The sequence below is a fragment of the Rhineura floridana genome, chromosome 20, assembly GCF_030035675.1.
Source record: "Rhineura floridana isolate rRhiFlo1 chromosome 20, rRhiFlo1.hap2, whole genome shotgun sequence".
Taxonomy (NCBI): domain Eukaryota; kingdom Metazoa; phylum Chordata; class Lepidosauria; order Squamata; family Rhineuridae; genus Rhineura; species Rhineura floridana.
Window position 1 is genome coordinate 5,521,281 of NC_084499.1, and position 24,385 is coordinate 5,545,665.

The following is a 24,385-nucleotide window of genomic DNA, read 5'->3' on the forward strand; positions in this document are numbered from 1 at the left end:
TCACGTCAGCACGCAGGATATCAGAGATTCAGGCTCTATCAGTGCAAAAACACCTCTGCATTTTCCATAACAATAGAGTTGTACTGAGGATCGACCCTAGCTTCATACCAAAGGTCAGGTCTCAGTTTCACCTGCAACAGGAGATTGTGCTGCCCACGTTCTGCCCAAATCCTAAACACCCCATGGAAAGGGCATGGCACTCCCTCGATGTGAGGAGGGCGTTGAAGGTATACATCAATAGGACAGCTCAATTCCGTAGATCGGAATCTCTGCTGGTATCATTCCATCCTCCGACTCTAGGCCACAAGGTGTCAAAATCAACTATAGCTAGATGGCTAAAGGCATGTATTTCCTTAGCCTACAGATCACTCAGTAAACCCGTGCCACAGGGAATCACGGCGCATTCCACTAGAGCGGCAGCCACAACAGCGGCCTTTTCAGCTAATGCCCCATTGGAGGAGATCTGCAGGGCAGCAACTTGGGCCTCACCTTCGTCATTTACCCAACACTACAAAATGGACTTATACGCATCTGCGGAGGCTGCATTCGGTCGTAGGGTTCTCCAGCAGGTTCTTCCTCAATAGACCCACCCTATGGCCGAGCTTTGGTACGTCCCACGTGGAGACCTCACTGGCATCCATGAAAGAAGGTACGGTTGGACTTACCGTGAACGGTGTTTCTTCATGGATGCCATGAGGTCTCCACGACCCTCCCTATGAGGGGCTGGGAAATCTATCTGCAATCTGTGTTATCTGCTCTTATTCTGTTGTTATATCTTCTGATTTGTTCTTTCTATGTTACACTGAGGTGAAGTTCCGAGCTGGTCAAGAAAGAGAACTGGCATCACCTCAGTAAGAAGGGGAGGAGCCAAGAAAAAATTATGACAGGTTCCTGTCTCGAGCTGATTGGGGACTATAACCCACGTGGAGACCTCATGGCATCCATGAAGAAACACCGTTCACGGTAAGTCCAACCGTACCTTTTATTTGTAACTGCATTCTGTATTGTGTTTTATTCCATTTTAATCTTATTAATTCATGGTTTAGATTATGTATATTTCCGCCCTGGGACAAGCAGATTGTAAATACTTCTCACAAACAGTAATAAATAAATGGTAGTAATCATCACATGAATAATATATTTAATTGCACATTCTGCCTGGACTTTCCAGGGCTAAAACTCTACCTTTCACCAGTAGTGTAGTGGCCAATTCAGAAGTGCAGGGTCCCTTCATAATAGCCACAAGAATGTTCCCTTCTGAAATTACAGCCAGACTTGAATACTGCTTTGTGCTACTTTTATCATGGTCACCATTTGAAGGGCCTTTCTCATTTTCAGAGATGTTGCTTGAATGACTGGATGCAGTGTCTACATATTTCTCTTCTGCTGTTACCAAACTGCCTGATGATGTAGATGGGATGCTATAATCAGGATTCATTTTCTCGTCTTCTGCAATTACAGAATTCTCTCCACAAGTCTTGTCTTGACGAAGTAGGAACTAATAAAGGCTTGCTTGCCACTGATATTCATTGGGACTCTTCTCTGTGACTAACACACTCCCTTTTTGTGCTGATTGGGTCGTAGGATGGTGGAGAAATAGGGACCCTGCTGGGACCTGGCTCCCCAAAAAGTAAAGGGTCTAAGACACCACCACCCCAGATCCCAGATGACTACACCCCTGCCCTTCACCCTGAAAACAAGCACAAGAGGAACATCCAGATGATACCAAGCCCTTTCTGGATTATTACTTTTGTCTTTAACAGAGGTAAATACAATACAGCAAGAACGGGGAACCTGTGACCCTCCAGCTATTGTGGGACTCCTAACTCCCATCAGCCCCAGCCAGCAAAACCAATGGTCAGGGAGGCTGGGAGTTGTACTCCAGCAACCCCTGGATGAACACAGGTTCCCCATCTGTGCAATCGAGAATGAGGGACAGCTCTTCAAAGAAAAAAGTTCAATTACAGAAAATCCCTTCCAGCTCATCTAGAGTCCTACTCAGAGTAAACCCATTAAAATTAACGTAAGACGGTCATGCCCATTAATTTCAATAGGTCTACTCCAAGTACGACTAACATTGAATACCACACGTAGTTGAATACAACTCCCAGATTCCCATCATCCCCAAATTCTTGCATATACCACATAGCCTGGCCATAGACCAGCAATAACTCTTTTCTGGCTTTCCTTTTAAGGCCCCTGGACAGGGAATTAATCTTTCCCAAACTCCCTCGTTTGACTCCAGTGAGAGAGAGAAAAAAGTACATACTTTAGTTGCTTCGAGCTGTGACTCCAGAGTTCCTGATTCTTCCACCATACAAGACCTAAAGACAAGAGTTACAGTGAGGGGGGGCTCAATAACCAGAAGAAGAAAAGCAAACAGATGAGGCTCGAAATTAACACCATTCCCTTGCAGTGCAATTTCATCTGGTTCCTGTAAGAGGTTGGGAGGATCTTTTTCTCTCCCTAAGAAACACTCCCAGAAAAGATAATCCGTTGAACCACCACTATCACAGGTAGAATTTTTTAGGTAAAAGCACTCCACCAGTGGTATTTCCTGCACTCCATTTCAATATTTACTTTATTATTTGGAGCATTTATATGCCACCCTTCATAATATCTATCCTAGGGTGGTTTACAATCCATATCTCATTGGATTACATACTAGACAATTATACTAATTCTCAAAAAGCTACCTGGAAATGTGGTCCCACAACTGTAATGCACATCAGTCAGTTAACTGATACAACAGATTTACCCTAATATCAACTCAAACATTTCTTGAAGCCTTTTTCTGCCAGTTTTTTTTTTTAAATGAGCAAAAGCTAAGAATTTAAACTGGCTGTTGCCTAAATATATAACAGGTTTTTGCTGCTGCTGTTAAGATGGCTGCATTGGGCAGCTTTGTATAGTTAATTTCAAGCCCCATTCTGCAATCTATAAGAAAAAACACTTCATGCCAAATCCAAAGCGCTCACTTCTCAGTGGACTGCGTGAGATCCCTGCTAGTGCAACTTCACCTGCCCAACTGCGCCTGACACACACAAACCACAAGTGATTTGCTTGAGATGAGCGTGGCTTGCCAATGGACGACAGGAGCTCTAGCGAGGCTTTGCACAGAGAACAAGTGTGGAAAACCTTCATAAAACTACTGGCTCTGTTTGAAACACCAAAAAGTCCCATGGCACAATTCCTTTAAACCAGGGCCAACATGCCTTCATCTACAGGAGCAGCTGGTCAAAGACCACCTCACAGTGGGTGACCCTATAGAGAAATGTCCCTCTGGTACTCCCATGGAACAAGAAAAGGACTCCCAAGGCTCAGCTGCAATTTAAAGATTGGTCATTAAAAAAACAAAAACCATGTAACTAAGACATGGCTTGCTATTAACTTTGGGAATTGGGAGTAAGAAAATAAAAGCAAGCCCTGGTTAAATTCAGAAGCGTTAACTAGCCAAATAAAGTCACTCAGGTATTCACTTAAACAACAGTGAGGCAGCAGTTTTTTGTACACTATTTAGAGCCTCTGTCCAGAAACATTTATGGTGCAAAATCACAATGGGCAATCTGTGTACAAGCAGCAAGTCTTGGCTCACCAAGTGAGTTGCACTTTCTTTGTGCCCCTGTGAAATGTAAGTACTTGGTGGGGGTCTTTTCTCATCCCAACCAAACACTGCCCCTCCACAACACCAGGGGGCGGACATTCACACTAGCTTTGGCTGTAAAACCACTCTATATTAATGAAAATACATGAATTTTATGGGCGAGTCTCATTCCCAAAGGGTTAAGGCTCACACTCAGTGCAGGTTTAACAGATCAAAAGCATATTCTGGGCCAGGAAATGGTGTGCTATTACAACAACAAAAAACCCTCCTTCCCCGCCAAAAGCATCTCACAGTAGTAACAGTTAGTCAAAAGGAAAGCGAGCCTTTGGAATTAGGAGTGCGCAGTTTAAAAAAAAACAGAAAAAAAACACAGTGAGATAAGAAAAATAAGAAGAAAAACCTTCCAGACAGATCATCCCCAACTTCATACTGATAGACACGAATGACACGACGATATGCTATGCTATTCAAAAAAAAGAAACCAAGTGAAATTCCAAATGGGAAAAAAGGAGAGCACACACTACAGTGGGGCACAGCTCCAGCCAGTACCAGCTCACGCAAAGCAGCAGTTCACAAGTAATTATAGGATGGAATGTCAGCCTCCAGGGCAGGGGCAGCTCAAGCAGCAATGCAATTTCCACCTCTTCTGCTAAAAGGCACAAGCAAGCAGAAGACCCACCTCACAGGCCAGTTAATGGGCTGCAAACGTTTCAGGTGGGCAGGGACAGAATGCAGCAAATTCCCTTTATGAACTTAGGGAGCTGTAGGAACCTGCAGCCCTCCAGATGTCGCTGGACTCCAGCTCCCATCAGCTTCAGCCAGCATGGCTGGTGGTCATGGACAATGAGGGGAGTTATAGGGCCACACAGGCTCCCCATCCCTGATGAAGGGGATGTATTGTGTTGCAGAACATCCCCCACTTCCAGTATGAAATGGTACAGCCCAGAAACATATTCATCCTCTGGGGGTTTATTGTTGTCTGTTTTGGCTCTCAAAAAAATGAGATGAAGGGGTGGAAATAAACCAGCACTCATTAGGATCTAAGCTGTTTCCTACATACAGAAAAACAAAAAAGAGAAGGCACCAGACAGACACTGAAAGCTGCTAATGCCCGACTTCAGGCAGAGAATCAAAACATGCTTTATCTAATTGAGCAGTCAGTTTACTCTGTTGTGTTATCAAAGGCAACGATTAATTGATAAGCTAGGAAAGGCAAGTTTTAGCGATCACATCAGTTTTTTTACCAGATGGGTTCCCATCAAGTTCTTGGCCCCACCCAGTACACTTTATAAACAGCGCCCACTCTCGCCCCCCAAAAAAGAAAGAAAAATGAAGCAGTAGCTAGCACTCGCACCATTAAAAGCTAGTGGAGTCTAGATGAACCCAAGGCTTAGAGGCTGGCTTTTATCAGGAGAACAAAGATGATTTAGCTCTTTAGGGCAAATGAAAAAAAATGCTGTTGATTAAGCCTTCCCAAGGCATGCAATCCAGGGCTTGTACCAGGCTGGTAGGTTTAAAAATGTAGTAGAAGCATCTGGCTGGTCAGGCTGGTGCTCCGGCACACAAGATGAATACTCTTTCCTCCCCAATCTTTTTTTAAAAAGCAGGTGACATGACGTGTGTTTGTGAATAGTTATGCACCTGTTTAATTGGAGATGTCACCTAGGCATGGCTACAAAACTGCTTCATTGGCTCCAGGAGCAAAAACCATACTCTGGTTCCTGAACTATTATCCCCTCCTGCCTCACCAGCAGAAAAAGTAACGTGACAGTACCCTGGTTCAGACATAATGATCAAACCATGGCTTGGCCTTTGGGGCTGTGCTTTCGCCATGCATGTTCCTTCCCAATTTTCCTCCCAACCCCCCAACCCCTTCTTAGTTTGGGCAAACAATCATTGCCTCCAAGCCAGGACTGGACACCATAAGTATGAACCACGTGTGGTTTGTGCCTACTGAGAAGCAAAGCAGGGAACTGGAGGTGGGGAGCTCAAAGCCTGGTGCTGGGAGCCGTATTGGCTGTTATACTGGAACCACGTGACTCTTACAGGCACTTTGGCTTTTGGGCAACAGTGGATGACCAACCCAACATCTTGCTTTCACCCTTACTGGGGAAGGGCAACAAAGTCATTTTGTATTGGAAAGCTGAAGAAGTCAAATGTCTTCATGCCAGCTCAGAGGAGAAGAGTTACCGCAACTTCCCCATGGCAAACATACGGTAGCGTTTAGGGTTGCATCCAACATTAGCCCTACTCAGAGTAGACTCATTGACATGACTAACTTAGGCCCATTAGTTTCAATGGGTCTAACTGTGAGTAGAACGTAAATGGATGCAACCCCTAGATTCTAAACCACAATTTTTTCAACATATGCACATGAGAGCTACATGGGTCAACATGAGTGACACAGAGGATGAATTAGGAGGCAGGATTGGGCATTTTGCTGAACGTGTCTTACCCTGAAGGGTAAAAGCGGGTTCCTATTTTTCTAGAATCAGCTTGCTTTAAACTTAAATTCTGGTTCACAGCCAATGTGTGATTTAAATGTTCCTTAAGAGAAGAGCAGTGTGCCCTCAACCAAGAAGGACCTATAATATGTTGGGAAGACAGTTCCTGTCCTACTGCAGATCTCACAGCGCTAACAGGATCAAAAGGGATTTTTTTGGAATGGAGGTGTCTCCATTCTTTGCCAGAGAAATGGTCTTTGTTTCCGCTTCAGTGACCAGCGTTCTACTTTCTGTGCATCTGACAGGAGATGGGACAATAACCACATGCAGAGGCCAGGCACAGATGGCCAAACAAAATGGCTTCCAAGAACACAGTTATCACAAGCAGAGCCGTGGCAGGAAGGAACATACAAAGAGCTTTTGGTACAATAGAGTTTTCTACTAACCCATCAAGCAGGTAGGTCCTGAAGAACGGGATGGTCCAAATATCAAGCCGCCGGAGAAAAGAGGAAAAAGGGGGTGGGTGGGGTGGAGATGGGAGCAGACAACAAAGAGGATGTGTGTTAGGAAAGGCAGATCCTTCTTATATTTCAGCATCTGAGCCAACAGATCCCAAATTCATGCTTTCTATCTCATCCCCATTGAATTCTAAATTCTTAGAAAATTTGAACTATAGGAAGAAATGCATCATCGTTTTTATGAAAGCCTAGAATCCATACAGAAAAAATAGCAGAGAAGAGTCCGGAATACCACTTGCTAGTTATATGCCATTTCTATTCCATTTTTCAGCACACAATGTGTCTTATGATATTTACCTTCATTTATCTTCTCGTCTTCCTCTGTGAGATAAGTTAAAACATGGCTTTCCCAAGACCACGCAGTGCATTTTATGGCCAGGCAACAATGTTCATGTTCTGTATCCAAACCCAACACCAGCTAATACAGGGGCAGGGAACCTCAGGCTCTGGGAGCAAAAGCGGCCCTCAGGATTCTCCCCAGGCCATCACACTTCCTGTCATTGCACCACACCCTTCCCAAGTGCTTCGGCCTGGCTGCAAGGTGTCCCTGAATGGCAACGATGCCTCTTGCTTACCTGAATAGAGATGTGCATGTGGTTGTGCGCAGTAATCTCTGAATTCTGCGTGGCTGAGCTCCTTGTCTAATAGAACTCCCCTGGAGCAGATCTGTGTCTTGTTAGCAGGCAATGACATATTTATTACTACTCAGGTGGCAAAATTTGCTTTAGCTGCAGGAAAAGTACGAGCTGCCTATCTAAAACACCACGCAGGGTGTGTGGGCTGTGCCCCAGTGCCATGCTGACAGTAGCATCTATGCATTTAGATATGGGGTGGGTGAAGGTATTTTCCAGGAGAGGGAATTTTACTTGAATTGTACCGCTGCTCTTCCAGTTTATGCTGAAGAATTCTGTTTTCTTGTAATATGATCTGTTTTTAAATATGTATTTTGTATTTTCTTATATTTGTTTAATTGTGGTGGCCTATGGCTTTGAACAATAAAGATTTCTTCACTCTTCACTTCAGTAGGCTGGAATGTAGCCTACTGCACAAAGGTAAGAGTCGCGTCTGTTGCTCCACCCTCTTTTTGCCTCTGCCCCTTCCTATGTCCACAAGGGAATGCAACTCTTGAGTTGAGAAAGGTTCCGAATCCCTGAGCTAGTGTGTTACACTGGCCAGTGCCCCTAATATCCGTCTCTTACTTGCAACTTAATATGTAGGAGGAATTAGCCTTAGGTGGGAGGTGTTTCCCCCCCTCCAAAACCATCTTCGGTCTGAGTTTGGTCCAAATTCGGAAAGAGAGAGATTGAGGGGTGGGGGAGAGAGACAGCACCTGGTCTCCTGAATCCACTGGTGGAAAGCGTTTGCATGCTGAGCAAACTCCTGGCGCAGCTTGTCATTCTCCTCCTGCCTACGCTGCTCCTTCTGCAGTTCTAATTCACGTTCCTGAGAAAATAAGAGCCATTGGACAATTGAGGAGAGGGGATGGCAGGACAGAATCAGGCCAGTTATTGCTCTTGCTCCAGAAAACCGGCACAGGAACTCTGGATATTTTATTGAAGGGCGAGGTATAAATATCTAATGTGATCAGGGATGTGGGAATCCTGGGGCCCTCCAGATGTTTCTGGACTCCAACTCCTGTCAACCTTGAGCACTGGCCATGCGGGTTGCTGGGGCCATTGGGAGCCCAATAACATCTGAACGGCCGCAGGTTCCTCACCCCCAAATTAATTAATTAAAAACTCCATTGGCACAGCAAAGAGGTTTGAAGTATTGTGGATTCTGTTGCAAGCTTATCTGTATTTTCAATTAAATAAATATCCAAATAAAAACAAGTATCTCTTTCTTTCACAGCCAACAATTGACGACCTGTGTTAGGTCTTCAGGACTGGTAGTGTATTATCTACCAAGCCCAAACCTCTCCTGACTCAGCAGCACCACCAAGGCAGGGAGGGGGAACCTGTGGCTTTTCAGATGTTGTTGGACCACAACTCCCAGCCACTGGGTATGCTGGGTGGGGCTGATGGGAGATGGAGTCCAATAGCAACTGAAGAACCACACATGCCGCATCCCGGCTTTAAGGCCGACCTTCTGTGCCCATTTTTGCCTCCTTGTCCTCTCATTGTATTAGTACCATTTTATTGGAAACTTGCTGCCCAAGAAGAAATTTAGGAACGGGGTAGTAAGAGGAAAGACAATATGCAAATTACCTTGATTATTTTCTGCAGATTCCTCCAGGTCTCCTCAAGGGCCTCCATCGTGAACCAGGTGTATGGGTTGGAGGCAACCCTGAAACTCTTGATCTGGCGGTCCAGCTCAGCTAACTGGTTAAAGTCTGCCTGGGCAGAGCTGAGCGAGGAGCGGAAAGCGTCATGAGCCTCGCGCAGCGCCTTGATCTCCTCCAGTGAGTTACAGCGCACGGGGTCCGTCAGATCCTCCTCAGCATTCTCAAACCAGCTGTTAAAGGCTGAGGCCTTCTTGGCAAAGGTCAGGAAGAGGTCTTCAACCTAAGAGAGAAGATGATAATCCAGGAACTGAGGCAAGAGGAAAGCAATTCAAGCTGCTCAATGCAGGACTTGAGAATGTGTGAAAAAGAGCAATTTGCTCCTATTCAGACGGACATATCCAAAAGCTTTCAAGGGCAATTCCCCTGCCACCAAGACACTGCTCATGCAAGCCCTGTAGGCTGCGGATGTGGTGAGCAGTTCCCCTTAGAGTTGTACAGCTTCCCTCACCATCCTCTCAACCCTTTCAATGGTAGCCTGGTTCCATCCTTTCCAGGGGACGAGGATAAACCAGAAGAGTCTGCTCTCAAAAATCATGGAGCTGACTTGGAGGGGGGTGGGTGGGTGGAGTGCCGTGGCTTTTAATGGTTTAAAAATCTACTAAGAGCTGAGAGCTCACGCAATTCCAATGGAGAGGAGGGTCAATGCTACTTCTACTGCACTGGAGGGCAGATGCACAAGAGACCAGGTCCGAATCTCCAGTTGGTGTGGACATCATATTTTCTCAACAGCAATAAACAGCTTTTGCAGCACACCCACCAGCTTTTGGGGGATGAGGGAGCAAGGACATGTGGATCCACTGCCAATGTTTGAAGAACCTTTGTCTTGTTTTTTTATTATACTATTTTTATATATTTGTAAACAACCTTGAGATCAGTATTGGCTCAAGGAATTCCGCTGCCTCAGGCAACAAACAAGATAGTGCCCCTGTTCCCCCAGTCTAACTGGACAGGCCGCCGAGTCATACTTCAACACTGGTGATGGGACAGCACCCTCCACCACTCCTGAGAGCAGCTAGCAGCACGGGGGGGGGGCAGGGCAAGCCAAATGGCACACACAGCTCTGTCCTCCCAACAGCTGCTCTGCCTCACTAGGCATCCTGGCAGGGCTGTCCTGTGCACAGAAACAGTTACCCTCAGCACACTTTCACCAATTATAATTAGGGATAGCTATTGCCTTTGCCAAACTGGAGGAAGCCTTGCAGAGCAGGCTTTCAAAGGAGGACAAGACTTCTCTCCATCCCCCCTCACCACCACCCCAAAATCACCCTGTAATACTTCTTGGAAGAAGGATTCAGAACACTGAAGCAGAGGAAAAAGCAGTGGCCTGGGATTTATGTTTGAAGGCTTTATTTACATGCGTTCAGATGTTCTCCTCAACTCTGCTTGTGAAATGGACCCTTAAAGCAAGCTATCAGCTCTTTAGGACAAATATTGCCCAGTGGAGAAGTAGACCGAGAGTTCCACAGGTAAGGCAAGTTCTCTGGCTTAGCCAGGCTCAGTCCTTTATTACGGGCTCTACAAAGTTCACACTCACCTTCCGGAAATGCTCTTGTGCCTCCAGAAGTTTCTTCTTCCTGGCCGCGGAATTGGCCAGCAGCTGATTCCAGCGCTTCATGAGAGAGGCATGCCGGGCCTCGATGGCTTTGGACTGGATGTGTTTGGCGGCCAGCAGCTGGTCTTTCAAGGTGGTGATGCTGGCAATTCCTTCCTGCTGGAAAGCCTGGAGTCCAGCATCAAAGGTTTCCTAGACAGCAGGAGAGGAACAGCGCGAAGTAAGGCTACTTGCAGTTAGGTAAGCCCAGGAACAAGTCCCCTCCTGCTGCAAAGCTGGGATACTCAAAACCCACAGCTGTCACCAACCTGTTTGGTGAGGAGCGTTTGCACAGAAGAGAGGTCTCGGCCATAGTCATCCGTCTTGAGGCTGTTTTCTTTTTCCCCTAGAATGAAGAAAAGGCAGAGAAAAAAGCACTGAGTTCACATCCTTAAAAAAAAAAAAACACCAGTTTTTATTTTATTTTGCTGCAATACTATTAATATAAAAAAACAGAAAAAACAACGGGAATTATAATTACAGTTAGAATATGGTAGCAAAGCTGTCAGTTACGTATATTATACAGATGGATATTCTGTATAATCAAAAAGGTGTTTTATATCTTAACAGAAATGTAGAGTTAAATTGCACTGGTCTTTTGAAAAAACGTTTTCACTGATTCCATATGCATCAAAACCAGGAACTGTTTCTCTATATAAAATGACATAAAAGGAGGCCGAGGAGGCCTACAGCAAGGTGCCTTTTGCTTTTAGGGAGTTGATTTTCACATCGAGCTTTCTGTGTCTCCATCTCCCTCGATTCCTTCTTTGGACAGGACTCCTTGGGGTTTGCAAAACCACTAGCCATTAATTGCAGAGGCTGCCACCACATCTCTTCAACTTTTGCAGTTGTGGCTCAGAGAGGCACGAGGCACACCTGGCGAGCCACCTACACGCTTTCTCCGCAGAGCAACCCTTGAAAGAACCCCCAAGATCACAAGGCAAAGGAACTGAGGGAAAGGGACTCCCAAATGGTAAGAAAAAGACACACATGCACACACACTGTGGCAAAGAGCGATAAAGAAAGGGGAACAAAGACACCTCCAAACACCACGGAAAAAAGACAAAGGGAGAGGAGAAACAGACGCAGCCACAAACACACTACAAATACACCAGAAAAACAGGGTAATTTAAGAGCATGAAAAGGACTCTTCCGTCTGCAGGCAGGGTCGGACTGGACTCTGCCTGTCGAGTCCAGTGGGAGGAGTCATCCTTCGCAGACGACGTTCTCCACTGCCAACAGGCAAAAGGTCTAGCCAAGATGGGTCTCTCTGCTTCCTCTTGCTCTGGAGACGCAACGCCTACCTATCCAAGACTCCACCACATCAGCTTTCCAGTTGAACTGGAGGAAGGCCGAGTTCTCGTCTAATTTGGCCTTTCTCTGGGCCGCTGCTCTTTCCAGGTCAGCCACCTTGCCCCTCAAGCTCCTCATCTTGGCAGTGATGTTCTCTTCGTGGTGATTGTTCTGCAGAAGAAGAAAAAACAACAACGGCAAGTTAATCCTTTCTTAACTGGGCCATTTCTCCGACCCTTGGGATCATGATTTGTTGCCTTAGGATGGAAGGGATTTTAGATAAATGTGCGTCTGAAAGCTACATGGGAACACCTGTGAAAACCAGCCACCTTCAGGCCAGGAGAGAAAATGAGACAGAGAGAGGTGTCTTGTGGATTAGGTAAGAGGTGTTAAAAACAACTGGCAAAGAGAGACCCAGCTGGCTCCTTAAATAACAACAAAAGTATCGATAATACTAATGCTATTGGTGCTGTCCGCCTCTCACCCGGAGTGCCTCATATTGAATTTCTCAAAGAGTTACAACCCTACGAATGAGTGGAAGGTGGAAAGACTCCGTCCTAGAGAGGCCACTGACAGCTCAGCAGGAGCGGCATCCTTGGGCATCCCCTGCTCTGCAAGTGGTCTCGTCACAAATGCTCTCTGCTGACAAGCAGCTGGGGCGCAGCCTGCAAAAAGGCCCTTTTGCTCTGCTCACCTTCTTAATGAGATCCTCGCCATTAGTGCAGACATCGTTCACTCTGTCCTTGTGCACGGTGAAATCCGTCTCGAACGCTTCGTGCTTCTTCAGCAGGCCCTGCAAAGAAGGCACGTTGACAAGATATGGCCACTGGGGAGGTGTGCCTAAGGGCTGGCCTTCACGGGACGGCCAGTGTGGGGTAGCGGCAGAGTGTTGGGTTTAGGTCAAGGAGTCCTGCATTCAAATCCCCACTCAGCTACAAAGATTACTGGGTCACATTAGGCCAGTTGCTATGTCTCAGCCTAACCCACCTCACAGGGCTGTTGTGAGGATAAAATGGGGACAGAGGAGAAGCATGTAACCACCTTGAGTTCCTTGGAGAAGGGCAACATATAATTGTGAAGTACTGATTAAGTATTACAGCCCACAAGGCTACTGAACTCCTGCTCACCTGGATAGCAGCAAGGGTATCTCCATAGTCCTCACTGGCCACCAGAGTCATTTTCTCATTGATCCAGGCTTCTTCCTCTTCCACATTAGCCACAAACTGTTGATACTCTAGAGATTCCTCTAGCCGCTGACCCCTGGAACAGAAGCAACATGGGGGAAATTAAGTGCTGTTCCCTATGCCTTCATCCTCTATTTCCAATGTATTTTTTCCTCTTCCCATTTGCCACCTTCTCTGCAAAGAAACGCAAATTCTGCCCGCAGGCCTATCTGAAATCCATTCAGCATTGCTACATTCTGTTTTTCTTTGCCCTGAATGGTAGCAGACACAGCTGCTAAAACAGAATTTTCTGCCACATGATGTGGTGATGGCCTCTAGCTTAGATGGCTTTTTTAAAAAAGGGAATTGGACCAATTCATGAAGGATAAAGCTATCCATGTCTATTAGTCATGACAGCTGCATGGAACCTCCAGAGTCAGAGGCCGTATATCAGTAAACTTGAGTTGCCAAAGGCAGCAGCAGGGGAGATCAACTGCCTTGAAGTCCTGGTTGTTCACTTCCCACTGGAACATGGTTGGCCACTGCAGGGACCAGGATGCTGGACTAGATGGCCCTTTGCTTGGTCTGATCCAGCAGGGCTCTTAAATTCATAGCAGCCTATCAACGCAACATTTAGTTTTCCTTCTTCTGAGTATCCAGGCCTAAGTTCTGTTATTACCCAAAAGCTTGCTTCTGGCATTTAAAAACGGTATTTGGTCCACAGGAAGGTTTTTGTTTTGCTTGTTGTAGGTTTCCTCCATTTGGTTATTCTGCTTCTGCATCAAGGAGGAGCAAACTGAAGGCAAAACGTCTGGCCGTGTCAAAACTGGCTATTACTCACCGAGCAGTGGCCAGCTGCTTCAGCTCTTGCCAGTGATCCACAAACTGCGACAACCTCTGTTGTATCTCCTCCTTGCCAATGGTGTTGTCATCTGACAGCTTCCTTCCGGTGTCCAGCACACCCTGTCCAACGGGCAAAACCACACTGTTGCCGAGTGATCAACTGCAGGGTACGTGGACCTATCTCATAATGATGAGCAGCAGTCTCATAACCCCCACACCCCACTTTAAAGATCTTTGCAATGATTAAGAATTGCACATTTACAAGCAATCCCAAAAGAACTAAATGATTCTAAAAAAAGATGCACTTGTTCCAATCCACTTGCTCTATGGGATGTTTTTCCCATGGAGGTAGCCATGATAATCTGTTCCAGATTTCCCCAACCTGGTACCCTCCAGATGTTATTCTTTACTATTGGCCATGCTGGCTGGGGCTGATGGGAGTTGCAGCCCAACAACATCTGAAGGGCACCATGTTGGAGAAGGCTGGTCTGTTGCAGTAAAAAAACAACAGATAGTATTGTGGTACCTTCAAGACAAACCCATTTATTAGTTCATGAAAGTCAAGCGCCGCAAGACTATTTTGTTGCTTTTGTGAATTTTGATTCACAGTAAAGATTGCTACGTTATATGACTAAGAGATATTTCTCTTCTTGTGATGAAGCATGTGTTGGTTTTACGCCCTTAAATAGCTAAGGGGGCGTTTCTTGCTCCCTGTTGAAAATGTCACACTTCACATTTGCACCGTGCAGCACAGGCCTGGAGTTTTCAGGAAACGGATTAGAAACGCATAGGCAGTGTTGGCTAAAGGCAGAAAACTCAGTCTGGATGGGGCTCCCAATGTCTGGAGGCCGGGGGAAGCACTTCTTCAACCTGCACACGTCTTGCCCCTAAGATCCCTACTCCTCCTCTTCCTGCTCCTAAGTCCTCTGTTCCTCTCCAGACCTTCCAAACAATTCCCTTTTTAAAAAATACTGCAATCATACTTCGCTATCTAGCTGGACAGAAGACGTGCCAAGTTTTCATAATTTAGTCCAAGACCATTTCTGGCCATGGGTATACAAGTTCAGGTACTCTACACAGAGCTATCCTTAGCGCCCTGGCGACACCACACAAGATCTACAAAAATACTACGGAACGGAGGGTGCAAAATCAGGGCTACACTCATGGGTTTTTTCCTACCTGGATGGCAGGTTCATGCGCTGCCAATTCTGCTTCCAGGCGCTTGTGTTTCTTCCTCAGGTTTTGCACTCCAGTTAGATCTCTGCCGTAATCTTCTGAGCTAACCAACAGCTTCTTCTCTCTGAACATCAAAGGGGGAAAAAAACCACTTAGAAGTTTCTCACAATCAAGTGGTATATAAATGTTGTTAAATAAATATTTTTTTAAAAAACATTGTGGACTTTGCTATGCTCTAAACCTTTGAAGTACGTACTTGATCCAGGACTCTTCATCATCCATATCCCGGAAAAACTGATGCAAACGATGGGATTCATTCAGCTTTGCACGCCGGGCAGCTGCCATGCTCTTGATCCGCTGGAAGCGCCCATTAATTGTGTCACGCTTGTCCTTGACTTGGGAGGTGTCAAAAGCACTGCTGGTCATCAGGCTGTCAGCCTGGCTGTTCAGATCTTTTAAACGATCCTTGAAATGCACAAAAAAAAGTGAAGAATTGGGGAGAGGGATAAGTCAAGTACTTGACCTTTCCCTATATGGCGTAAGTTATGAAGCAAACTACATCTGGGCCCGTAGGCAGACCCTAACATCAAGCCACTGATGGCACAAACTGTGGTGTGCAGGCTGTCATTTTTAAGCCAGTTTAGGGTCAAACATAGAACCAAACCATGGCTTGGCCATGGGGACACTTACCTCATGGGCAGAGATATCTGCTTCCAGCAACTGGTGCTTTTTCAGGAGATTGTTCACAGACGCCAGGTCCTTCCCGTAGTCCTCAGACGCAAGCAGTGCCTCCACCTAGAGGAAAGGAAGTAACATAAGCTGATTTCTTTCTCAGGTGCTGATAACCCAATGTGGGCTATGTGGGTGAGCCTGCGAGGAAGAGGTCTTTCACACACACTGTATCACATGTCATCTATTTTACTTTGCCTTTTGGTAATCCTGGACATCTCATATGTTTACTTCAGTTAAATTAAATATATGTTGCCTGGGTGGACCTTTCTTCTCTGGACTCCATTTTCATTTTACCTGAATTGCAATAAATACTGTACTATTAGTGTGGTCCAGCCATTTCAAATGGGCAAGATATTCACCTGCTTAACTCTCCAACTGAAATTGATGCGATGTAAAAATGAACTTGGGCTGATCAATACTCTGTATCTTTAGTAAACTTAACTGCTTATTATTACGAATACTATTTATATAAACCGTTTCCAGGGTTTTTTTGTACTTTATATGTATAATGTTATGTATATACATTATGTTCTTTATTATGTTATTATGTTGTAAACAGACCTATGGCCTTATCACGAAGGGCAGCATGGACATTTCTTAAACTAACAAAGAAGGAATGCTGCTTTGTATTCCTACATGATGAGAAGAGAGCAGGTGTAATGCTTTTAAACTGGTGGAAGTGAATATTCTTCCCCTTTTTCACAACACTGATGAAAGCTCCAGGGGCTCTTGGATGACACTGATTATCTTGATCCATTTCAATCCGGTTTTAGGCCCGGTTTTGGCACCGAAACAGCCTTGGTCACCCTGTACAATGACCTTTGTTGGGAGAGGGACAGGGGGAGTGTGACTCTGTTGATTCTCCTTGATCTCTCAGCTGCTTTTGATACCATCGACCATGGTATCCTTCTGGGAAGACTCACGGAGTTGGGAGTACTGCTTGGCAGTGGCTCCGCTCCTACTTGGTGGGTCGCCACCAGAAGATAGTGCTTGGGGAACATTGCTCGATACCCTGGACTCTCCATTGTGGAGTCCCGCAGGGATCGGTACTGTCCCCCATGCTTTTCAACATCTACATGAAGCCGCTGGGTGCGGTCATCAGGAGTTTTGGGCTGCGTTGTCATCAGTACGCTGATGACACGCAGCTCTATTTCTCCTTTTCATCCTCCTCAGGTGAGGCTGTTAACGTGCTAAACCGTTGCCTGACCGCAATAATGGACTGGATGGGAGCTAACAGACTGAAGCTCAATCCAGACAAGACTGAGACGCTGTTGGTGAGTGCCTTCTCTGCTCGGATGGTGGATGTTCATCCTGTTCTTGATGGGGTTACACTCCCCTTGAAGGAACAGGTTCGTAGCTTGGGAGTTCTTTTCGATCCTTCCCTGTCTCTTGAGGCCCAGGTGGCCTCGGTGGCACAGAATGCTTTTTACCATCTTCGATTGGTAGCCCAGCTACGTCCCTATCTGGACAGTGACGACCTCGCTTCAGTTGTTCATGCTCTGGTAACTTCTAGATTGGACTACTGCAACGCGCTCTACGTGGGGCTGCCCTTGAAGACTGTTCGGAAACTACAGCTAGTCCAGAATGCAGCGGCCAGATTGTTGACGCGGACCAGAAGGTCCGCTCATATAACACCTGTTCTGGCCCATCTGCACTGGCTTCCTATTTGTTTCCGGGCTAGATTCAAAGTGCTGGTTTTGACCTATAAAGCCCTACACGGCATGGGACCGCAATACCTGGTGGAACGCCTCTCCCAATATGAACCTACCCGTACACTACGCTCAACATCTAAGGCCCTCCTCCGAGTACCATCCCATCGAGAGGCTCGGAGGGTGATGACTAGAACCAGGGCCTTTTCAGTAGTGGCCCCCGAACTGTGGAACAGTCTCTCTGATGAGGTGCGCCTGGCACCGACGCTACTATCTTTTCGGCGCCAGGTGAAAACCTTTTTATACTCCCAGGCATTTTAAAGTGTATTTTAAACAGCATTTCCGTATTTTGGATGTTGTTTGGTTCGTTATTGTTTGTTTGTTTGTTTTTTATTATTTATTGTATTTATTGTATTTATATATTGTGCTTGTTTTTATCTTTTTGTACACTGCCCAGAGAGCCTTTGGGCTTAGGGCGGTATATAAATTAAACTAAATAAATAAATAAATAAATAAAGCAGGTAGATAATCCATTCTGTCTCCAGTGCAACAAAGGGTACAAATATCCACAGACATTTTTAATTTAGTCCCTGTAACTTGATTAGTTTTTCAAAACAAGGACCCCAATACAGTGGGTTGAAATTAAACCTTCCATACCCACCAGATGTACCCTAAGAGCCATTCAATGGAGAGAAGCGTTCCAAGGGAGATGAGGTACCTCTGAAAGCCAGAAGTCGAAGTCTTTGATCCCGGTGTTGAAATTCTGCTGCTTGTTGGCTTCCTTCAGCTTCTGGCTCTTCTCTGCTGATTTCTGCACCAGGAACTGCCACTGGTCAGCCAGAGCAGCCAAGCGAGCCTGACACAATAAAGAAAGAAATGGAGGCTCACGCGTGAAAGAAAGATCCCTGGTAAGTGAAACCTGGCCTGGGAATCGAATGCAGGTTAAGAACGTAAGAAAAGCCCTGCTGTGGATCAGACCAAAAGCCTATTTAGTCCAGCATCATCCCCTGGAGTGGCATACCAGATGCCCCCAGAAAGTGGACAAGCAAGACACGAGGACAATAGCCTCCCCTTGTTGTTTACCTCACCCCTTAATTATAGTATTCAGAAGTAGACTGTTTCAAAAGAAGAGCTCTACTGGATCAGATCAAGAGCCTATCTAATCCAGCATCCTGTTTTCCACAATGGCCAACCAGATGAGTCGGACATGAAAGCTATACAGGCCTCTCTTGCTGTCGTTCCCCAGAAAATGGTATTCAAGGGTATTGGGAGGTTGCATCATGACTTGTAGCCATTCATTTTGTGTCTCTATTTGCATGGCTGTCCGGAATCCCTGAAATGTGACCTGTGTTCTCATTTTTCAGTTATCTCCCTACTCTCCCACTCTACACCTTTGTTCCCTGTGTCCAAGATCTTTAATCTGGGACCCAAAAATGGATCACAGCCTGAACTAGCGTGAGAAACACTAGTGTTAAAGAGGAAAGAGTCAGAGAGAGGAAAGCACATGACTACTTACTGTAGTTCTCTTTATTTATTTTTTCTGCTCTGAAGATGAAATGTTAGGGCAGAGAAATTCAATTAAATTCAAATTAAGCTGCGTCACAAGAGTAACACTAGGGAAGCCCCCTCATATCACAGAAATGGGTGTGTTTATTTTTATTGACTACAAACTTTTATATGAGGCAGCCTACCTCTTTGTATTCTCATGATCCAATTTAATACTACTGTTGAAGACAACTAATGCTAATGTTGTTGGAGGAAATCAGAGAGACAGAAGGAAATAACCTACCTTCACAGCATCTTCACTGCCCGCACAAGCTCCACGATCAATGAGGGAGTTTCCCACGTCAATGACACCACGGATCCGGTCTGCATTGGCATGGAGTTCAGCTTCAAAGGCCTGGTGCTTCTGATGTTTGCTCTGAAGGTAGCAAAACAGAAGCCTGTGAGCAACTGGGCAATGGCTCCTAAAGGATTCTCACAAGTGGGGAAAAGTGAAATATTTGATAGAAACTAGAAGGTGGTGAGCTCCTGGCTATTCCACCTGAAACAACATGGCGACTGTCTTTAGTGTTCCAGAATTCAAATCCAGTCTATTCCCCTCACTCTTCGTGCGCTCTCAGTTATGATTACTATGTGCCAATCTATTTGCAGGCGACTGGGATATTTCTAACCTGAAAGAGCGAGGGAAGCTCAATGAACAGGGACATGCTTTGCAGCTTAGAAGAGTCTGGAGCACATTCAATGTGAAAAGTGCAGATGGTGCTAAATGAAGCAGCCAGGAATCAGTTCAAGCACATGCATTCCCCAATTTTACAACAGTTGTACCGGTTGCCGATTGTGTCCTGTGCCCCATTCAAAGTGCTGATGTTTATCTTTAAAGCTCCGAGCGGCTTGGTCCCCAAGTATCTGCTCCCATATAAACCTGTCTGTGCCTTAAAGTCCGCAGCCTGGCCTCCTCTTGTGGTCCCCGTGTAGGGCCAAGAGAAGGGCAGTTTTGGTGGTAGCTCTGCATCCACAGAATTCCCTCCCCACTCAGGTGTGTCTGGACTCTGCATTATAATCTCCTGGGAAACAGGTCAAGACACACTTCTTTTGGCAGCCTTGTGGATGATGGATGGGTACTGATAGTTTGATTTTTACAGTTCAGTTTGTATGGATGTTACAAATAACCTAACCTACAAATAACTGCCTTTTTCTGTTACTTGGAGCTGCAGAACTGCTTTTACTGTACTTGATTTTTAACTGCATTGTACTGTATTGTTTTATATATTTCTACTGATGTAAACTGCTCTAGGGCCTTATTAGCGAAGGGTGGTGCACAAAACCATCAAGCAAATTACATATTCTAGACTGCTCTGTGTATCTGAACCATCTTGAGCCACAGGTTTCTTTGACAGCTTTATTGGCTTCCTAAACTGCAGGCAAAAGATGACTAGCCTCCCACAAACTGACAAATTTTGTGATTTCACAGTAGTTCAATCTTAAACATGCTTCAAATCACACTGATTGTTCTCCTGCAGGCTAATGAGCGTGAAGAGCTGAAAGCAATGCCCTCAGAAGAGGTTGCCGAAAATGACTCTGAGAAACAGGTTTCAACAACCAGAAGTGCTTAAGTTCCAGCCCTGTTCACAAGCTACTACTAGCCCCATTTGCCCTTATGGCCCCACTGACTGTCTCCCCAGGGACATCCCCCTCACTCCTGCTCCCTCTCATCTCTCCGAGGGTATTTTCCCATAATAGACAGGACTGTGCCTCATATGAACAGGGATGTAGGACATATATATGTCCAAATGCCAAGCAGAAAAGGACGGACATTAATGACAGGACAGCCCTCCAGCAATGATAAACTGAACATGCTAGCGACACATGGCCAGATGCACTGCTCTGCAGGGCAGGGGTGAGTAGCAACAAGCACATGGAAAGCACGGGAGCTTGGTGAAGTCACTCTTCCTCCTCAAGGGTTCTACATCTAATGCTTGATACTAGAAAATGGCTTTTACTGAAGGCATCTTACAGTTCAGTAGCTGAGACCTGTAGTTCCCAAAGGCACTTACATTTAGCATATCAGACAAAAGCAAGGGAGGGAAGTGGAGAAAAAAGCTGATATTTTTGCTCAGAGGAGCTGCTATCAACAGGAATCTAAACTTCAGGGTAAGAGGCAGTTCACAATTCCTCGCATTGCTTCAATGGCGGCAACTAGTGCTGAAGAATGGCTCAAGGTCACCCAGCTCGACCCCTCCTCTTGCCTGGAGGTGCCTGGGTTTATGCCTTCCACATATTTGCACCTGGACCTACGGCACAAACAGAACTTCTTTCCTCTCTGAGGAGAAGCCAGAGCTGCCTCTGATAACGACCCTCCTCCAATCACAGTTTATAATGTGGGAGGTTATGGTTTTCTTCCGTGGAGAGATGCCAAGGAATATTGGGACACCACCAGCAAGCAGGGGCCACAGTTCTCTTCCTACAGTATGAAGGCTGATGCAGACACCACAAAGAGGATCCAAACACCAGGTGCCACCCAGTCCACCCCTCTCCCCCACCCAGCGCAAAGGGGGTTTGTGTCCCTAGGCCATCTCCAGTAACAGCAGCCAATCTCTCTTATCATCCATATGCTGATGGCCATTCTCTTGAGCCAGACGGTGCCATTCAATTGTTGCACAGTATGGAACTGAGGTCACAAACCAGATTTAATCACTATTGCTTGCCTATATTCAGAGAGGAGCTAGATGGACTTAAAAAGAGAGATTGGGCCTTATCCAATGCTAGTCCTACTGAGAGTAGGACCATTGAAAACAATGGTCATGACTAACTTAGATGCATTCATTTCAATGGGTTTACTCTAAACAGAACTTAGTTGGACACAACCAGAAAGATTAGCCTTAATTCTAGCATCTAGATTTTTAATCAAGTGCCCTCTTAAAAAAGGCGAGCAATGCACCAGCAAATTAAAAACAGATCATGCAGGACACTGCTGCAAAACAAACAGGTTAATGTATGATGCTGAAGAAGCATTACAACAAAAAAGACAGGCAAAGCATACATACAAACACCCTGGAACAAAACTGTACCCAGATGGTAAATGAGTAATACAAAATAAGTCACTGAGTGGTAAAAACGAGAGACTGAATGAATGAATGAACGAACGAACGAACGAACGGGTGCGTGGATGGAAACAAACTTAAGAGACAAGCAGCCTTCTGCCCACATGTAATTTATGCAGAGGGACAAACATATACCAAGTCAAATCGAACCAAACTATTTAAACTTACCAGGAGTTTGGAAAGCTACAAAATAGATTGAGAGAGAAGAACAGATCAGTGTATTTCATACTGATCCAAATATGGGCACTTTTATTTATAAAAGGTGAGTCTTTGTTACCAAAAAAACCCACAGATTTAGGTTCTGCATCTTCGAACTGTTAGTGGGGCTTGGGTGCACAACAGATTTGTACAAATGAATAAATCACATTTTGTAGTTTGCATGTTGTGGGGTAGTGAAGGTGACCTTGCAGATGTAATGTAAGAGCTACAGAAACAGTTCTGAGTACTGCACTGCTGAGTAGATCAGGTATTTAATCAAACACCGAGTCACCTGGGGCAAGACTGGACCATGCACTCAAATCACTCCCAAATGCGTGGTGAGGAATGAGAGCATGCCTTCTCACCTGAACCAATCGGCATATCTGCCCTGGCTCCAATATCAATGGACATTCATACAGTGGCGTAATGGTTGAAGAGGTCAAAGCAAGGGCAGTTCAACGCACATAGGCTCAGAACTGTGCTGTCAGTTCTCAGATTTTATTTGGCAATCTGGGCCTATATATATATATGTCATGGCTGAACATTCTTCCGCTATCATAGACATCCAGTGATGATAGAGACAGAAGAGGGAGGGAAAAGATGCAAATTTGGGCAGATTCAGCCCCATATTAACTTTTGATCTCCTACTTCAGTGCTGAAAAGGACAATACATGCGTCTGTTATGATGGAAGTGTGATCATATTTGAATTTCCTCCTGTCTATGATGAAATTGACAGCATGTTTTGCTTTTTGTTTAATGCACTTCTCCTGTCATCGGCCACAGGACAATGCCACAAATTCGTACCACCCTTCAACCTTCCCATTTGCGGGATCTTCAGTCTCACCTGAATATTTGTTGGATCTTTATACGATTCATCACTTGCAGTCTGGAGTTTTTCACTGATCCAGGCCTCTATTTCATCCACATCTCGGCTGAACTGCTGGAGGGTCTGAGATTCTCCAAGCTTAGACCTCTTCTCAATCATCTGAGCTTTCAGCCGACGCCACCTGTACATAAAATCCCTCAGTAAATACCAGTGAATCATCAAGAGAATAGCTCTTAAGATGAATGATAGGAAGCATCTCCTGAAAAACTTTCACCCTTCTAACAGGCATCTTGTATCCTTCCAAAAAAGTAAGGTAGTCCACCAACCTGTCCAGAACCTCATTGCGTCGGCTGGCAATGACTCCTTTAGCATAGTGATCTGTAGAAATCAGCTGGTCAGCAAAAGACTGCAGGGCGGCAATCTTTTCCTCCTATATGAAAGTGAAGTCACAAGTTGGAAAACCGCGGATACAACTATGTGAAATTGAGTGCAGGAATTACTTTCAAATCACTTTCTAACAAAGGGAGATATCTGGTTCTGGGAAGAATGTTGTTCAGGACAGAACTGTAGCTCTGAGGAGTGCCTGCTTCGTGAAAATGTTTGCAAGGTTTTTAACCTCCAAAAGCAGAGATCTAGAATCCCTTGGCAAATAATACATTCACCTACCAGTTAGGGAAACCCCGGAAAATATAGTGCCACCCATTATTCACATTGTAATGGCACTGTAACAAGCTGCACTAGAAGTTTTGATGCTGCAATGATAACAAGTGCAAGGGAACAAGAAAGGCTGTCACCTTCTATCCCAGGGATGGGGAACCTGCAGCCCTCCAAATGTTACTGGACTCAACTTTCACGAGTCTCAGCAAACATGGCCAACGATCAGGGAGAATGAGGACTGGAGTCCCCAAGGCCCGTTAGAGATTATGCATAATGGCTGGAGAAAGTACAATATTCTGCCAAAATATGCACAATCCCCAAGGCCTGTTGGGAATTATGTGTAATTGCTGGAGAATGTTCAAAATTTAGGTGATAGATGCATATTCCCCAAGGCCTGCAACACTATCTATGTGGAACATCTGGATTTGCCACTGGGAGCCATAGATGAGCCATGCTCAACTGTGTACATAGGCACTATTTGTGAGAATATGTATTCTGTAGGGGCCCTGGTGTCCCTATCAAAATTTTCATCACAAATGTTTCATTCCATAACAGAAGCCAGTTATTGTTTTCAGACAAATAAAAACAACCAGAGTTGTACCAGCTTCTACTGGCTCCCAGTTTGCTTCCTGGCTGGTTATGACAACAAAAGCCCTGAATGGTTTGGGGTCTGGAGAGCTATAGGGCTGCTTCTTCCCACATGAACCTGCCCACAAGTTGCAATCGTTAGAGGAGGCCCAGATGTGCCCTTGGTCATGATGTCTCCCAAGAATGAGTTGTTGCCTGACTTCATTTGTGACTT

General features: G+C 45.4%; 1 protein-coding gene across 6 annotated transcripts in view; it reads right to left on the reverse strand.

Annotated features, from left to right (window-relative positions):
* The window catches only part of SPTAN1 (spectrin alpha, non-erythrocytic 1), a 91,536-nt gene that overhangs the window by 7,408 nt on the left and 59,743 nt on the right, over positions 1 to 24,385 (reverse strand). For 4 of the 6 annotated variants that reach the window (XM_061603672.1, XM_061603673.1, XM_061603671.1 and 1 more), the window contains 18 exons: positions 23,253 to 23,356; positions 22,945 to 23,107; positions 19,087 to 19,218; positions 18,016 to 18,153; positions 15,607 to 15,711; positions 15,173 to 15,381; positions 14,920 to 15,040; positions 13,739 to 13,860; positions 12,862 to 12,994; positions 12,429 to 12,527; positions 11,746 to 11,905; positions 10,711 to 10,787; positions 10,385 to 10,594; positions 8,774 to 9,070; positions 7,897 to 8,009; positions 6,495 to 6,512; positions 4,005 to 4,067; positions 2,270 to 2,324 (listed from right to left, as the gene is read on the reverse strand). In XM_061603672.1, coding sequence (XP_061459656.1) covers positions 2,270 to 2,324; positions 4,005 to 4,067; positions 6,495 to 6,512; positions 7,897 to 8,009; positions 8,774 to 9,070; positions 10,385 to 10,594; positions 10,711 to 10,787; positions 11,746 to 11,905; positions 12,429 to 12,527; positions 12,862 to 12,994; positions 13,739 to 13,860; positions 14,920 to 15,040; positions 15,173 to 15,381; positions 15,607 to 15,711; positions 18,016 to 18,153; positions 19,087 to 19,218; positions 22,945 to 23,107; positions 23,253 to 23,356 — 2,319 coding nt within the window. The remainder of the gene's footprint in view (positions 1 to 2,269; positions 2,325 to 4,004; positions 4,068 to 6,494; positions 6,513 to 7,896; positions 8,010 to 8,773; positions 9,071 to 10,384; positions 10,595 to 10,710; positions 10,788 to 11,745; positions 11,906 to 12,428; positions 12,528 to 12,861; positions 12,995 to 13,738; positions 13,861 to 14,919; positions 15,041 to 15,172; positions 15,382 to 15,606; positions 15,712 to 18,015; positions 18,154 to 19,086; positions 19,219 to 22,944; positions 23,108 to 23,252; positions 23,357 to 24,385) is intronic. The other 2 variants (XM_061603674.1, XM_061603675.1) reach the window with 1 other exon arrangement.